The 17,190-nt window shown below is 44.3% G+C and overlaps 1 protein-coding gene across 1 annotated transcript in view; it reads left to right on the forward strand.

The window, feature by feature from the left end:
- Positions 1–17,190, forward strand: part of IGDCC3 (immunoglobulin superfamily DCC subclass member 3) — a 272,243-nt gene that overhangs the window by 221,397 nt on the left and 33,656 nt on the right. The window contains exons 8-11 of the mRNA XM_073618325.1: positions 631–878; positions 6,211–6,375; positions 8,842–9,030; positions 14,177–14,281. Of these exons, the coding sequence (XP_073474426.1) occupies positions 631–878; positions 6,211–6,375; positions 8,842–9,030; positions 14,177–14,281 (707 nt within the window). The remainder of the gene's footprint in view (positions 1–630; positions 879–6,210; positions 6,376–8,841; positions 9,031–14,176; positions 14,282–17,190) is intronic.

The raw sequence follows: 17,190 nt of genomic DNA on the forward strand, positions 1-17,190 counted from the left end.
GTCCTGGAGACCAGCATGGGAGGAGGTGACAAGAGAGCCACAAAGCAGGTGATATTTTGAGATGAAATTGGTGATGTAGCTCGGGCAGAGTTGTGAATGACTTTGTATGTTGTTGCTAATATTTTTATATTTTATTCACTGGGCGATCAGATGATTGGAACCAGTAGAGGGATTGGCAGCAGAATTCATGATAGACTGAAATGGGGATAACCTGTATAGAGGCTGGCCAGCATGGAAGGAGATGTAGTAGATCAAGGCAAGACATAACAAGGGAGTGAATTATTAGCTTTGTGGTGTCGCTGCTTAACAAGGGGCATATTTTGGAATGATGAAGTTGTGCTATTAGTCTTGATGGAGAAGTCTGGGGGTGCTATTGGGGGGGGGGGGGAATGGGGGGGTTGGAGGAAATATGAGTTCAATATATGAAATATCGATTTTTTTTTTTGTAAGTTTACGTAAGTGGTTTGACTTTCATACCCATACTGTATGTCAGTTGGTAGATTAAGAATGCAGATGATTCTTCAGTAAATACATTCAATTACCCAACTGATGTGCAGGTGACCAGTGATAATTGGCTTTGTGTGTGAAAGTTCAGTTTATGAGTCTTTGTTTATTTTCTTTCACTTGCAGCTCTTTAACCATCTCCGGAATCAGCCAGGAGGACGAGGCCATTTACCAGTGTATTGCTCAGAATAGCGCAGGTTCCAGTCAAGCCAGCGCCCGGCTTTCTGTAATATGGGCAGAAGGACTGCCTGGGGCTCCTCAAGACATCACCGCCACCACCATATCATCCACCTCCATCCAGGTATCCTGGAGTGAGCCCCTGGAAAACACCCAGGAAATTATTGGATACGTAGTGCACATCCGCAAAGCTGAAGGTATGTAGCGCTGTTTGATGAGCAAAAGCAGACCTTCCAGATGTTATGACAGAGCAGGCCAATTGTGTTTACCTAATGGGGGAGGGGGGGTATGGATTACAGTACTCCAATGGAAGAGAGTAGGGGAGGTCAGCTCCACCACCATTCACGGAACTCCTTGTATTTATTTCAGTTAATACAATGCCTTCTAGGTCATGGTCGAAATGGTAATGTCAACACTCCGCCTATCTAATTCATTGCATTGCATTATTTATTTTATTTTTGAGTCAACTTTATTGAAATGTTACAAAGTTCTATTGGCTGCAGTCAGGGCTGCTGAGGGCTGCCCTCGTGATATCTATCTGACAGGGTCCTCCTCCTCCAAAAATATCAAATGCATAGCTCCCAACTGTCCCTGATTTCGAGGGACTGTCTCTGATTTGGAACAATGCCCCTCTGTCCCTCTTTCCCCCTCATTTGTCCCTCATTTTGGTCTGATCTATATAGATGTATATAAAATGCACTTTTTATCTATCAAGAAGTGTTTCCCATTTCTAAACCTTTCATCCAAGTTATAAATTGCTGTATTTGTACATTTTAAAAGCCAATATAAATGAATAGTAGTGGTAATAAAAAGTCCCTTGTGGATTCAATTAACATTTTTTTTATTGGTTAATTCTCCTTTAAGGGGGTGTGGCAGGGGGTGTGTCCTATGCCTACATATATTTGCTAGTAGGTGTCCCTCATTCCCATCTCAAAATGTTGGGAGGTATGTCAAATGATATTTTTGCTAAAATGCCATGCCCGCGATGCTATGATTTGCAGCAATGGCAGAAATTATACCCCCCCCACCGAACAAGACCCATTCAAGTGAATAGAGGCATAGGGGCAATGTCTGCACTCCCACAGTGTTCATTTAGGGTGGTGTGTTCAATCAGGAAAGTGAGCCCCCCCGCTCACCATCCGGAAATAACCTTCCTGTGTGCCCCCAGCAACCTGAAGGAAGAGGTGCAGATCATGCCCTCTCTCCTCTCCCATCTGTGTGTGTGTTTGGGGGGGGGGATTGTTGGTCCTACGCAAATTTCTTATGATCATCAGCTAAATCTGGTGGCTTTAAGGCAGTATTTTCTCAAAATACCAAATTAGGAAAATAGCACATTTATGGTCATTAGATTAAATACACATATTGGATACATTACTGGGATTACTCACGGATGACTGAATGAGTGCTGCGAAATTTGCGCATTGGATTTTTTTAAATAGACCCCACCCGTGTGTCCTCATGTCTTTAGGGCAAAGGAGATGTTGAGCAAAGCATTTGCTTTGTCTTGTGTTGTCTCCAGCATGACCCGCCACACTTGTCCTTCACCAAATGCTGCAAGCTCCTTGACCATCGTTGCCATCCCCATCCAACAAAACCTTTTAAAACTGGTGTGTAAGTGCCGGATGTTTTTTATGCAATGAAGTCTGTGTGATCCGAGCCCAAGTGTTTGTTCTAGAGGTTGCCAATCATTTCCTCGGCCGTGTACGGAAGGTCATCAATCGCTGTTAACATGCTGTACCGCCACTCATGCAGTTCATAAGAGCATGGCCTTCATGCTGCTCCCTATTACATATGTATGGGGCTGATTTACATGTAATTGGACTAATCACCATAGAGATTACGGCAATTTGCATTAACGATCTCCCCTAAAAAAAATATGGGATTTAACCTGTTTTATGCTGGTCTCTATCAAAAGTTCTTAGCAATTAGATAGCAGTGCAGTTATATCCAAATCTAATCTTCACACAGAAAAAAAAAAAAAAAAGTGAATTATCTGGATTTCTGCGTAAATGGCAGCTACAGCGCAATCTGATCGAATCTTCAATGTCATAATAATTCAGAACTATTTTTTACCACTTAAGGACCGAGCCTCTTTTTGACAAGTTCAAATCCTTTTTTTTTTGTTAGAAAATTACTTTATATATTTTTTTCAGACACCCTAAAGAATAAAATGGCGGTTGTTGCAATACTTTCTGTCACATCGTATTAGCGCAGCGGTCTTACAAGCGCAATTTTTTGTGGAAAAAAATACACCTTTTTGACTTAAAAAATAAGAACAAAAGTGAAGTTAGCCCAATTTTTTTTTTTTTAATGTTGTGAAAGATAATCTTACGCCGAGTAAATTGATACCCAACATGTCATGCTTCAAAATTGCGCCTGCTCATGGAATGGTGACATTGACCCTTAACCACTTAGGGACCGAGCCTCTTTCTGAGATTTGGTGTTTACAAGTTAAAAACAGTTTTTTTTTTTTTGCTAGAAAATTACTTAGAACCCCCAAACATTATACATTTTTTTTTCTAACACCCTAGAGAATAAAATGGCGGTCGTTGCAATACTTTCTGTCGCACTGTATTAGCGCAGCGATCTTACAAGCGCAATTTTTGGTGGAAAAAAATACACCTTTTTGACTTAAAAAATTAGAACAAAAGTAAAGTTAGCCCAATTTTTTTTTATATTGTGAAAGATAATCTTACGCCGAGTAAATTGATACCCAACATGTCATGCTTCAAAATTGCGCCCGCTCATGGAATGGTGACAAACATTGACCCTTAAAAATCTCCATAGGCGATGTTTAAAAATTTTTACAGGTTACCAGTTTTGAGTTACAAGGAAGGTCTGGTACTAGAATTATTGCTCTCGCTCTAACGATCGTGGCGATACCTCACATGTGTGGTTTGAACACCATTTTCATATGCGGGCGCGTCTTACGTCTGCGTTCACTTTTGCGCACGAACCCGGCGGGACGGGGCGCTTTAAATTTTTGTTTAATTTTTCTTATTTATTTTACTTTTTAACACTGTCCTTTTAAAAAAAAAAATTTAGGGTCACTTTTATTCCTATTACATGGAATGGTAAACATCCCAAAAAGACCTCAGATCTCACTAAAATGCAATAAAAAAAAAACAAAAAACAAAAATGAAATGTCATTTTTTTTTTTGCAAAAAATAAATAAATTTCCCCTTTAAGACCATTGGGCGGAAGTGACGTTTGACGTCACTTCGCCTCAATGTTTTGGAGCCAAGTGGGGGCCATCTTTCCCTCACTCGGCTCCATGTCTCTCAGAGTAAAGGACCTGATCGTCTCCGCCGCAACCGACGGCTCCGGTAAGCGGCGGAGATGACCGGAACGCGGCGGGAGGGCCCTCTCCCACCAACCAAAAAAAATGATCTCGCTACAAACTGTGGAGACCACTTTTATCTCAAAGCCAGCCGCTTGCCGTTGTTGAAAATACCGGGGTTATGGTAGCTAGCTGCTGCCATAACAACGGTATTTGGCGTCAAAGTACTGACGTATAATGGCGGCGATTTGCGCTGAGTGGTTAAGTGGTAACCCCAAAGCTTAGGGCCTGTTTTACTCTCCAGCTCTGGTCCCACCACAGTGAAAGTCTCTCCGGCTCTGGTCCCACCACAGGGAAAGTCTCTCCAGCTCTGGTCCCACCACAAGGAAAGTCTCTCCAGCTCTGGTCCCAGCACAGGGAAAGTCTCTCCAGCTCTGGTCCCACCACAGGGAAAGTCTCTCCAGCTCTGGTCCCACCACAGGGAAAGTCTCTCCAGCTCTGGTCCCAGCACAGGGAAAGTCTCTCCAGCTCTAGTCCCAGCACAGGGAAAGTCTCTCCAGCTCTGGTCCCAGCACAGGGAAAGTCTCTCCAGCTCTGGTCCCACCACAGGGAAAGTCTCTCCAGCTCTGGTCCCACCACAGGGAAAGTCTCTCCAGCTCTGGTCCCACCACAGGGAAAGTCTCTCCAGCTCTGGTCCCAGCACAGGGAAAGTCTCTCCAGCTCTAGTCCCAGCACAGGGAAAGTCTCTCCAGCTCTGGTCCCAGCACAGGGAAAGTCTCTCCAGCTCTGGTCCCACCACAGGGAAAGTCTCTCCAGCTCTGGTCCCACCACAGGGAAAGTCTCTCCAGCTCTGGTCCCACCACAGGGACAGACTCTCCAGCTCTGGTCCCAGCACAGGGACAGACTCTTCAGCTCTGGTCCCAACACAGGGAAAGACTCCCCAGCTCTGGTCCCGCCACAGGGAAAGACTCTCCATCTCTGGTCCCAGCACAGGGAAAGACTCTCCATCTCTGGTCCCAGCACAGTGAAAGGCTCTCCAGCTCTGGTCCCAGCACAGGGAAAGTCTCTCCAGCTCTGGTCCCACCACAGGGAAAGTCTCTCCAGCTCTGGTCCCACCACAGGGACAGACTCTCCAGCTCTGGTCCCAGCACAGGGACAGACTCTTCAGCTCTGGTCCCAACACAGGGAAAGACTCCCCAGCTCTGGTCCCAGCACAGGGAAAGACTCTCCATCTCTGGTCCCAGCACAGGGAAAGACTCTCCATCTCTGGTCCCAGCACAGTGAAAGGCTCTCCAGCTCTGGTCCCAGCACAGGAAAAGACTCTCCAGCTCTGGTCCTAGCACAGGGACTCTCCAGCTCTGGTCCCAGCACAGGGAAAGACTCTCCAGATCTGGTCCTAGCAGACGGAAAGACTCTCCAGCTCTGGTCCTAGCACAAGGAAAGTCTCTCCGGCTCTGCTCCTAGCACAGGGAAAGACTCTCCAGCTCAGGTCCCAGCACATGGAAAGATTCTCCAGCTCTGGTCCTAGCACAGGGACTTTCCAGCTCTGGTCCCAGCACAGGGAAAGACTCTCCAGATCTGGTCCTAGCAGACGGAAAGACTCTCCAGCTCTGGTCCCAGCACAGGGAAAGACTCTCCAGATCTGGTCCTAGCAGACGGAAAGACTCTCCAGCTCTGGTCCCAGCACAGGGAAAGACTCTCCAGATCTGGTCCTAGCAGACGGAAAGACTCTCCAGCTCTGGTCCCACCACAGGGAAAGACTCTCCAGCTCTGGTCCCACCCCAGGGAAAGTCTCTCCAGCTCTCTAGTTCCTCGCACTTCTCTGCCCAGACCTCCGCACATTTATCAGGGAAAACTCCTCTGCTCTTCTCCTCCTCCTGTAACCAGGAATCCTGGGTGATGAAGTCCACAGCCCCCATTCCCTCTATAGTGCAAAGCCCCTCCAGAACTACAAGTTCCATGAGCCATTGCGGCACATCATCCAGGAGGGGGCACTGCACTCCATGTTCTCTCGCCTGTGTATCACTGCCACTGCCGGGAGGAAGAGGGGAGAGGGAGCAAAAACACACCAGCCCGCCGTGTCTTCTGTGTAGAAAGAGCGGTGGCACTGAAGCTCAACCCACTCCCCAAAAACACGGCCATAGGTGGTGGAGGGAGCCTGAGCGCTCCTCAGACCAGCAGCACTTGGCTACACATCATTACCGGATGCATTTAACTCTCATTATGATTTTTGTGTTTTTTTTTCCTAGACCCCATTCAAATGGAATATCAAGAGGCTGTAAGCAAAGACACTATTCAGCATATAGTGACAGACCTGGAGCCTTCAACAACCTACAGCTTCTATATTAAAGCGTATACCTCAAGAGGAGCCAGCAAGGCGTCCACCACTGTGGTGCAGAGAACATTGGGAGAAGGTATGCAATGCAGCTCTCTATATGATAATATGAAATCAGTAGAGCTTAAAATGAATACGGTAGCCATTGAAAACCTTTATGATAAGCTTTGGGATGAGCATAGAGAAGCTCCCAATATAAAAGTTCATATCACTCGAGAGTCTGTTTGAAATGTTCATTGATCGGAGATAAAAGGTAAGGCCGATGCGTTTCGGGGGAAGTGCCTCCACCTTCCTCAGGGCTGGAATAATGGATGTAATTGGAACAGTGATGAGACTTGGAATGAGGCTCATTTCAAGGTGTCAGATCTTCTCATAATTGCAGAGTGGTGGCATACCAATTACATCCTTTATTCTAACCCCGAGGAAGGGGGCGGGGCATTTTCCCCCGAAATGCATTTGATTTACCTGTTATCTTTGATCAATAAACATTTAAAATAGACTCTCAAGTAATATGAAATTTTATACCGGGCGCGTCTCTATACTCATCCTAGAGTTCACCGCTGAGCGTCCTCCTTGTCGCTGTCAGAGAGGTAACAGGCTGAGACCATAACAAGGTCCACCTACATCTCACCTTCATTGGGTAGTAGCCACCTGAAGGAACGCTATGATTTCTGCCAGGTGTCGTCAAATTTTTCAGCATGGAGACCACATTGTATATTTTACAATTATTCGCAGGCTGAATTTTTTTTTTTTTTTAATAAAAAATAATAAATGAATTAATTCAATTAATAAATAAAATTGAAATGAATGATTATGTTTTACTTGACTTTGTATAAGTTAATAAATAAATTATTTAAATTAATAAATACAATTGAAATGAATAATATGTTTTTCTTGCATTTTTTAATTTTTTATAAATGAATAAATAAATAAATGAAATAATAAATATTATTGAAATGAATGAATATGTTTTACTTAAATTTTTTTTATAAATTAATAAATACATTATTTAAAATAATAAATACATTTTTTTTTAAATAAATGTTTTACTTACATTTTTATAAATCCTGAAATACATTAATTAAATTAATAAATAAAATTGATATGAATGAATATGCGTCGTACGTCACCGCGTTCTTGGCGCTCGGAATTTCCGACAAGATTTGTGTGACCGTGTGTATGAAAGACAAGTTTGAGCCAACATCCGACGGAAAAAAAAAAACATGGATTTTGTTGTCGGAAAATCCTATCGTGTGTACGGGGCATTAGAACAGCCCAGTTAAAGTCTAGACCTAAATCCGATTGAGAATCTGTGGCAAGACTTGGAAACTGCTGTTCACAGAGGCTCTCCATCCAATCTGACAGAGCTTGGGCTATTTTGCAAAGAAGAATGCTTAGAAATGTCACTCTCTCTGAGATGTGCAATTCCTTGCCGTTTGTATGCAAGACAAGTTCCTGGCCAACGCCCTTCGGACAAAAGTCAGAGGTTTTGTCTGCGGAAAATCTCGATCGCATGTACGAGGCTTTAGAATGGGATGCCATTAAAGTTCATGTGGGTGAAAAGGCAGGTTACATACATAGTTACATAGTTACATAGTAGGTAAAGTTGAAAAAAGACACAAGTCCATCAAGTCCAACCTATGTGTGTGATTATGTGTCAGTATTACATTGTATATCCCTGTATGTTGCGGTCATTCAGGTGCTTATCTAATAGTTTCTTGAAGCTATCAATGCTCCCCGCTGAGACCACCGCCTGTGGAAGGGAATTCCACATCCTTGCCGCTCTTACAGTAAAGAACCCTCTACGTAGTTTAAGGTTAAACCTCTTTTTTTCTAATTTTAATGAGTGGCCACGTGTCTTGTTAAACTCTCTTCTGCAAAAAAGTTTTATCCCTATTGTGGGGTCACCAGTACGGTATTTGTATATTGAAATCATATCCCCTCTCAAGCGTCTCTTCTCCAGAGAGAATAAGTTCAGCGCTCGCAACCTTTCCTCATAACTAAGATCCTCCAGACCCTTTATTAGCTTTGTTGCCCTTCTTTGTGTCCCAATACTTTTGACAATATAGTGTATATGTGAAATTCTAATCATGTATATATATATATATATATATATATATATATAGTGTCGGAGATAATACAAATAAACACGTTGCGCTGTTTCTATGACTATGTTTATATCTCATAGTAGGTACGCAGCTTTCTCCTAAAACGCTTGTGTACACCTCATTGAAGTTTACTGTTTTGGCAACATTCCATGAATCTGATAGGACTGTCTCTGTGTAGTCTGTTGGTTCTCTAGAAATACTGGGAAAAAAAAAAAAAAAATATATATATATATATATATATATATATATATATATATATTCAGGTTCCTGCAGCAAACCCCCCCTATTGTAGACATTGTCCTCTGGGTTCCCACATGTCCATGGGATGGCAAAATCTGGCAAGCAGAACAAGCCGCCGTCTATTATAGATTGGATGATTGTAGCACAATATCTGCACAATGCTGCATTGTTTACTGTTGCGCCCGTTCTCTTTGCAGTGCCCGCTGTGCCATCACTCTACATCAAGGTTCTGAATAGCACGGCTATCCAGGCGGCCTGGGAGCCATCCATCAAACTGGGTCAGAACGAGGGCTTCAAACTCTACTACCGCAAGGTGCCAACGCCGAACTACACGGGGCCCATGCTTCTGCCCAGCAACGTCAAGGCGTACAACATCTGCAGACTGGGTAAGCGCCCCGTATCGTGTCCTACATGCTCACTCATGCTCAATGATGTTCTCTCTCCAGTCCCAGCGCTCCCATATATATATATATATCATGGTTTGTACAGAGTTTGTACAACACCTCTGTGTCCTATAAGTCTAATCAGGCAGACGCTAAGCTTTGATTAATCTACCGGTAATAATGCCATCTCTGGGTGGAGGATGTTCATGGGAATATCTCATGATTTATTAAACTGCGTCTAGAGGGTCATTTTGTGGTCCTCCGGTGATCCAGACGCTTTGCTCGTGTGCCGAATGTCCAATTTTTTTACCTTTTATTTTTTTTTTTGGCATAGATTCACCTCTATTTATAGAATGTAGACATAAACCTGGTATCTGTTTACATTCTCCACTTGCTGCCGCTCGTTCTCCTAATTTTCGCTAAAATGACATTGACATTTACAGCGGTAACGTCAATTGAAATGCCACGGCGGCGAAATGACTGCGTGATTTTAATCTGCCCGTGATACAGAGTGGCATTTAAAGCGGTCATCTGTCATTGCAAAAGTACAATGTGTATAGATAGTTAGGGCAAATGCAACGCGGAAAATGTGAAAGATAAAAGTAATGTTCATTTAGGAAAAAAAAAAACCTCACAAACCCGAGCTGAAGGACACAAGATTGTGAGCGTCGGGACTGAAGAACGATTCTGTGAATCATCATTGAAGCCTGAATCGGCTTAGTGAATAGACCTAGGGGTGTATTTAAAAAGAAAACGTGAAACTGCACGTCCATTCATTCTGTGCAAATGGAGGGGGGAAAAAAAATTGAATGTTAATAGGTTGTTTTTTCTCCAGGTCGAACGTGTGAGTCAGCATTATGGCCACTAGATGGAGCTGATGATCATAGGAAAAAAAAATACTATTGCTATGATCGTCAGCAGGGCTTTTTTCAGCAGGAACGCAGTTCCGGCACCTTCAGCACTGAATATACGTAATGGCAAGGGGTACTGGGGTATGCTGGAAGGTCTATGGATCCTGGCAGGAATCTATATTTGTGCGGGGGTCTATTGTTGCAGGCGGTGGGGGGGTCAATTGTTGAGGGAAAGGTCTATTGATGCTGGCTGCTGGAGGGTCTATTGTTGCATGGGCAGATCTATTGTTGTTGGGGTGGTATTTTGTAACAGGCGGTCCACTGTTGCTGGGAGAGTATAATGTTGGGTAGGGGATCTATTGTTGCTGGGGGGTATCTATTACTGCTGCGAGGGAGGATTATTCTTGCTGGGGTGGAGTCTATTCTTGCTGGGGGGATCTATTGTTGCTGGGGGATCTATTGTCGCTGGAGTGGAGTCTATTGTTGCTGGCTGCAGGGGATCTATTTTACTGTTTTTCTTGTTATCATTAACCACTTCAGCCCCGAAAGAATTTACCCCCTTCCTGACCAGAGCACTTTTTGCGATATGGCACTGCGTCGCTTTAACTGACAATTGCGCGGTCATGCGACGTGGCTCCCAAACAAAATTGACGTTCTTTTTTTCCCACAAATAGAGCTTTCTTTTGGTGGTGTTTGATCACCTCTGTGGTTTTTATTTTTTGCGCTATAAACAAAAAAAGAGTGACAATTTTGAAAAAAAAAACAATATTTTTTACTTTTTGCTATAATAAATATCCCCAAAAAATATATAAAAAAACGAATTTTTTCCTTAGTATAGGCCGATACGTATTCTTCTACATATTTTTGGTAAAAAAAAAATCGCAACAAGCGTATATTGATTGATTTGCGCAAAAGTTATAGCGTCTACAAAATAGGGGATAGATTTATGGCATTTTTTTTATTATTATTTTTTTTATTAGTAATAGCGGCTATCTGCGATTTTTATCGTGACTGCGACATTATGGCGGACACATCAGAGAATTTTGACACTATTTTGAGACCATTGTCATTTATACAGCGATCAGTGCTATAAAAATGTATTGATTACTGTGTAAATGACACTGGCAGGGAAGGGGTTAAACACTAGGGGGCGATCAAGGGGATAAGTGTGTCCTAGGGAGGTGTTCTAACTGTGGGGGGGGGGGATGGGCTTTCACTGACATGACAGCGATCACTGCTCCCGATGACGGGGAGCAGTAGATCTCTGTCATGTCACAAGGCAGAACGGGGAAATGCCTTGTTTACATAGGTATCTCCGCATGCTACCTCTACACACCGCTATCACGGGCCACCGGCGAACATCGAGTTCCCGGGACCCATGGGCACGCTCCCACGGCGGGTGCCCATGCGCCCGATAGGCGGCGAATTTAAAGGGACGTACAGGTGCGCCCATTTGCCTGCCTGTGCCATTCTGCCGACGTACATCTGTGTGTGGCGGTCGGCAAATGGTTAACAAATCTCATACAAATTATTTAGCACCACAAAATGATACTTGGTTCTGTACTCTCTAAAAGGGGGCAGTACTGGGAGGTAGGTAGGGGGTGGAACCAAGGGACGGTCCTCAGAGGTGGGTAGGGGGCGGAGACAAGGGACGGTGCTCAGAGGTGGGTAGGGGGCGGAGACAAGGGACGGTGCTCAGAGGTGGGTAGGGGGCGGAGACAAGGGACGGTGCTCAGAGGTGGGTAGGGGGCGGAGACAAGGAGTGACTCAGAAGGGGGGAAGTTCCTGCACCTATTCTCTGAGAAAAAAAGTCCTGATCATCAGATACATCTAATGGCCATAAACCACTATACCCACCCTTGGTAATTCACACATTCAACCTTGAGAGAAAAAATGTTATGGGCGTTAATGCCCACCCTCCTTGCCATCGCACATATGCATTGACAAGATCCATAAAATGCAGAGCACGACATGAAACCTGCTGTGTCCTTTCATAATGCTGTCCACCATAACCCATCAAAATCACATGACCCATTTTCCCTTCTGTAGCTTTTTCTTCTTATTTATTACAATTAATGGGGCTTCCATTGCCTGGGGTTCTGCACTGTCCAGGTGCTCAACCTGTTGCTCTCCAGCTGTTGTGGAACTACAAGTCCCATGAGGCATTGCAAGCCTGAATGTTACAAGCATGACTCCCAAAGGCAGAGGCATGGTGGCAACAGCTGGAGGGCCACAGACTGAGCAACCTTACATGGAGATCCTCAAGACAATCCCAATCATAAACCTGTCCTTCTTGGCTTCTTCTGAAAATAATCGTTGCCTGGCTGTCATGTTGATCCAAAGGCTTCAATCGTTTTTCGGTCACTGACTCAGGAGACGTATGCAGATCACAAATTGGGATTTAATTGCTGGATACTTGTTCAGGGTCCATGGAAAGTCATAATACTATAATTATAGAATGGGAATGATGAGAAATGATGATGATGATGATATTTCTGGTCCTCTTGCCCTAAATTAAACTCTGATGTACTTGGTCATGTTTTATGTCTAGACCCCTTAGTGGTGTATGACCCCCTAGATGATGTCTAACCCCCTTTGTATTGCCCCACTAGATATATGTTTGACCCCCTAGTGGTGTATGACCCCCTAGATGATGTCTGACCCCCTTCATGATGCCCCACTAGATATATGTTTGACCCCCTAGTGGTGTATGACCCCCTTGATGATGATGGATGATGATGACGATGGATTATGATAACTGATGATGATGATGATATTTCTGCTTGGCCATATTTTGTGTCTAGACCCCCTAGTGATGCTTCACCCCTGCCTAGATGTGTGACCCCCTACATGATGCCCCACTAGATATACTGCATGTATGTCCCCCTAGATGATGATGATGATGGAGGGTGATAGTATGAGAATATATTATGACAAATTGATATCTTGATGATATTTCGGGTCCTCTTGCGTTGCCTCAGATGTATTTGGTCATATTTTGTGTCTAGAACCCCTAGTGGTGTTTGACCTCCAGATGATGAATAACTGGCCCCACAAGATATATGTTTGACCCCCCCCAGTGGTGTATGACCCCCCTAGATGATGTCTGACCCCCTTCATGATGCCCCACTAGATATATGTTTGACCCCCTAGTGGCGTATGACCCCCTAGATGATGATGGATGATGATGATAACTGATGATGATGATGATATTTCTGCTTGGCCATATTTTGTGTCTAGACCCCCTAGTGATGTTTAATCCCTAGTTGATGTGTGACCCCCTACATGATGCCCCACTAGATATACTGCATGTATGACCCCCTAGATGATGATGATGATGGAGGGTGATATTATGACGATGTGATATCATGATGATATTTCTGGTCCCCTTGCCTTGTCTCTGATGTATGTGGTCATATTTTGTGTCTAGAACCCCTAGTGGTGTTTGACCTCCAGATGATGAATAACCAACCCCCCCCCCAGATGATGACCTCTTAGATGTATGGATGACCCCCTAGATGTATTGATGATTCCCCCAGTGATGTAGGTTCCCCTAGATATATGTATGACCCCTTGATGATGACCCCATAGATGTGCACTATATTACCAAAAGTATTGGGATGCCTGCCTTTACACACACACATGAACTTTAATGGCAGTTGGCCCACCCTTTGCAGCTATAACAGCTTCAACTCTTCTGGTAAGGCTGTCCACAAGGTTTAGGAGTGTGTCTATGAGAATGTTTGACCATTCTTCCAGAAGCGCATTTGTGACATGGATGAGCGAGTTTGGGGTGGAGGAACTTGACTGTCCTGACCTCAACCCGATAGAACATGTTTGCGATGAATTAGAGCGGAGACTGCGGCCCAGGCCTTCTCGTCCACATCAGTACCTGACCTCACAAATGCGCTTCCGGAAGAATGGTCAAACATTCCCATAGACACACTCCTAAACCTTGTGGACAGCCTTCCGAGAAGAGTTAAAGCTGTTATAGCTGCAAAGGGTGGTCCAACTCAATATTGAACCCTATAGACTAAGACTGGGATGTCATTAAAGTTCATGTGCTTGTATATATGACCCTCTTGATGATGACCCCCTAGATGTATGTATGACCTCCTAGTGATGTATGATCCCCTATGGTCGCCCAGATGATGACCCTCTAAATGTATGTATGGCCCCATAATGGTGTAAGATCCCTTGGATGTATATATGCCCCTTAGATGATGATGGATGATGATATTTCTGATCCTCTTGCTGTGAACTGAACTCTAATGTACTTGGTCATGTATTGTGTCTAGACCCCCTAGTGGTGTATGAGGTGAAGTTACTGGCTTATAATCAACATGGTGATGGAAACTCCACAGTTCGTTTTGTATCCTTGAAAGAGGCATCTCCCCGAGCAGGTAAATGTCCACAACACCTCTCACCTTTCCAGATTTCTCTCCTACAAAACTGTGTATCAATGATGGGGTGAGGACTGACCACTGCACCACATCCCTGTATCAAAATGGTCAAATATATACAGTATATATACAGTATCTCAAAGGACAAAAAAAAAGAATCAAAAATAATGTTTTGGGATTTTCAGGCCTCATGCACACTGGAATTTTTCAACGTTTTTCAGCGTTTTTGCAATAGCGTTTTTAGCAGCTTTTCAGCGTTTTTAGTGTTTTTTTTTTTTTTTAATGGGATCAAAAATGTTTAAAAAGCACTGGTGAGCCGCGTTTTTGAGCGTTTTTCTGCGTTTTTAGACGTTGAGCATTTTTACAGCTGAAAAACTCCCCTCAGAACCCACTAGTTTTGGGGGTTTTTTTACAGTCAAAAAACTCCCCAGCCAAAAACAGTTGGTGACAGCCTATGTGTGCATGGACACATGCTGGAGAGTTTATTGACTGTAGAAAAAAAAACATCTGAAGCCAAAAAACAGCAGCTGTAAAAACGTCCAAAAACATCCAGTATGCAGGAGGCCTCAAGGTGCCAAATACAAGTACAAAACTGTATTTAAAAAATAACCCAAATATACTTTATTGTAAATACTTAAATAAATTCCAAATTTAAAAAAAATAATTATTGTAAATAGTCAGGGAATAACTCCCACTGAGCCACTTAACAGGCACTTCTCAGGATTAATGCTCTCGCATATCAAACCCACACAAATACATTTTTTGACATATATTATTTGTTGTCAAAATCCACTTCGTGCATCTATGTACAGTGGAGAAGATAATTGTTTGATCCCCTGCAGATTTTGTAAGTTTGCCCACTTACAAAGAAATGAAGAGTCTATAATTTTTATCATAGGTGTATTTTAAGTGATAAAGACAGAATATCAACCAAAAATCCAGCAAAAAACACGATACAAATATAAATTGAGTTGCAGTTCAGTGAGTGATTTGATCCCCAAGCAAAACATGACTTAGGCCCCTTTCACACTGGGGCGGTGGGGGCGTCAGCGGTACAACAGCGCTATTTTTAGCGCTGCTGTACCGTCGTTCTTGTAGCGGTATTCGGCCGCCAGCGGTGCGGTTTTAACCCCCGCTGGCGGCCGAAAAAGGGTTAAAATCCCTCGTACAGCGCGGCTATAGCCGCGGTATTACCGCGGTATAGACGCGCTGTTCCATTGATTTCAATGGGCAGGAGCGGTGAAGGAGCGGTGAATACACCGCTCCTTCACCGCTCCAAAAAAGCGGTTTGCAGGACTTTTTTCACCGCCCTGCCTGCGCACCGCTTCAGTGTGAAAGCCCTCGGGCTTTCACACTGAACAAACAGCGGAGGCTGTTTAGGGGCGGTTTTCAGGCGGTATTTTTAGCGCAATACCACCTGCAAACCGCCCCAGTGTGAAAGGGGCCTTAGTACTTGGTGGAGAAACCCTTGTTGGGAAGCACAGAGGTCAGACATTTCTTGTAGTTGGTGACCAGGTTTGCACACATCTCAGAGGGATTTTGGTCCACTCTTCTTTACAGATCTTCTCTAAATTCCTAAGGTTTCTTGGCTGCCCCCTGGCAACTTGAAGTTTCAGCTCCCTCCATAAATTTTCTATAGGATTAAGGTCCGGAGACTGGCTAGGCCACTCCATGACCTTAATTTGCTTCTTCTTGAGACACTCCTTTATTGACTTGGCGGTATGTTTTGGATCATTGTCATGATGAAAGACCCATCCACGATCCTTCTTCTGTGTTCTGGTTGAGGGAAGAAGGTTCTCATCAAAGATTTTACAATACATGGCCTCGTCCATTGGCCCCTCAACGTGGCAAAGTCTGCCTGTACCTTTAGCAGAGAAACGGCCCCAAAGCATAATGTTTTCACCTCCGTGCTTGACTGTAGGGATGGTGTTCTTAGGGTCATAGTTAGCATTTTTCTTCCTCCAAACACAGTGAGTTGAGTTAATGCCAAAGAGCTCAATTTTGGTCTCATCTGACCACAACACTTTCTCCGAATCCTTCTCTGAATCATTTAGATGTTCATTGGCATGACTGTACATTTGCCTTCTTGAGGACGGGGATTTGCTGTGTTTGGAGAAAGAAAAATGCTGTCTATGACCCTAAGAACACCATCTCTACAGTCAGGCATGGAAGTGAAAACATGATGCTTTTGGGGCTGTTTCTCTGCTAAAGGTACAGACCGACTTTGCTGCATTGAGGGGCCAATGGATGGGGCCATGTATTGTAAAATCTTGGATGAGAACCTTCTTCCCTCAGCCAGAACACTGAAGATGGGTCATGGATGGGTCTTCCAGCATGACAATGACCAAAAACATTCCACCAAGGCAACAATGGAGTGGCTCAAAAAGAAGCACATTAAGTTCATGGAGCGGCCTAGCCAGTCTCCAGACCTTAATCCCATAGAACAGTTATGGAGGGAGCTGAAACTTCAAGTCAGTGGCATCACTACGGTTGGTGTCACCCGGTGCGGTAAAACATGGTGTCACCCCCCTCCACCAACTATAGTCGCCCCTCAATACAGACCCCCTCCTTCAGTACAGACTTCCTTCCAAGTATAGTCTCCCCCTCAGTATAGACCCCCCATTTAGTAAAGACCCCCCTCCCTCAGTATAGACCCCCCACTAAGTATAAACCCCTCCATCAGTACAGACTCACCTCAGTACAAAGCACCCCCCTCCTCCATTAGTACAGACCCCTCCCCCCTGGACAAAGCATCCCCCCATTAGTACAGACCCCTCCCCCAGGACAGTGCACCCCCCCTCTATTAGTACAGACCCCTCCCCAGGACAGTGCACCCCCCTCCATTAGTACAGACCCCTCCCCTAGGCCAAAGCACCCCCTCCATTACTACAGAGCTCTCCCCTAGGACA

The sequence above is a fragment of the Aquarana catesbeiana genome, linkage group LG03 (assembly GCF_042186555.1).
Source record: "Aquarana catesbeiana isolate 2022-GZ linkage group LG03, ASM4218655v1, whole genome shotgun sequence".
NCBI lineage: Eukaryota > Metazoa > Chordata > Amphibia > Anura > Ranidae > Aquarana > Aquarana catesbeiana.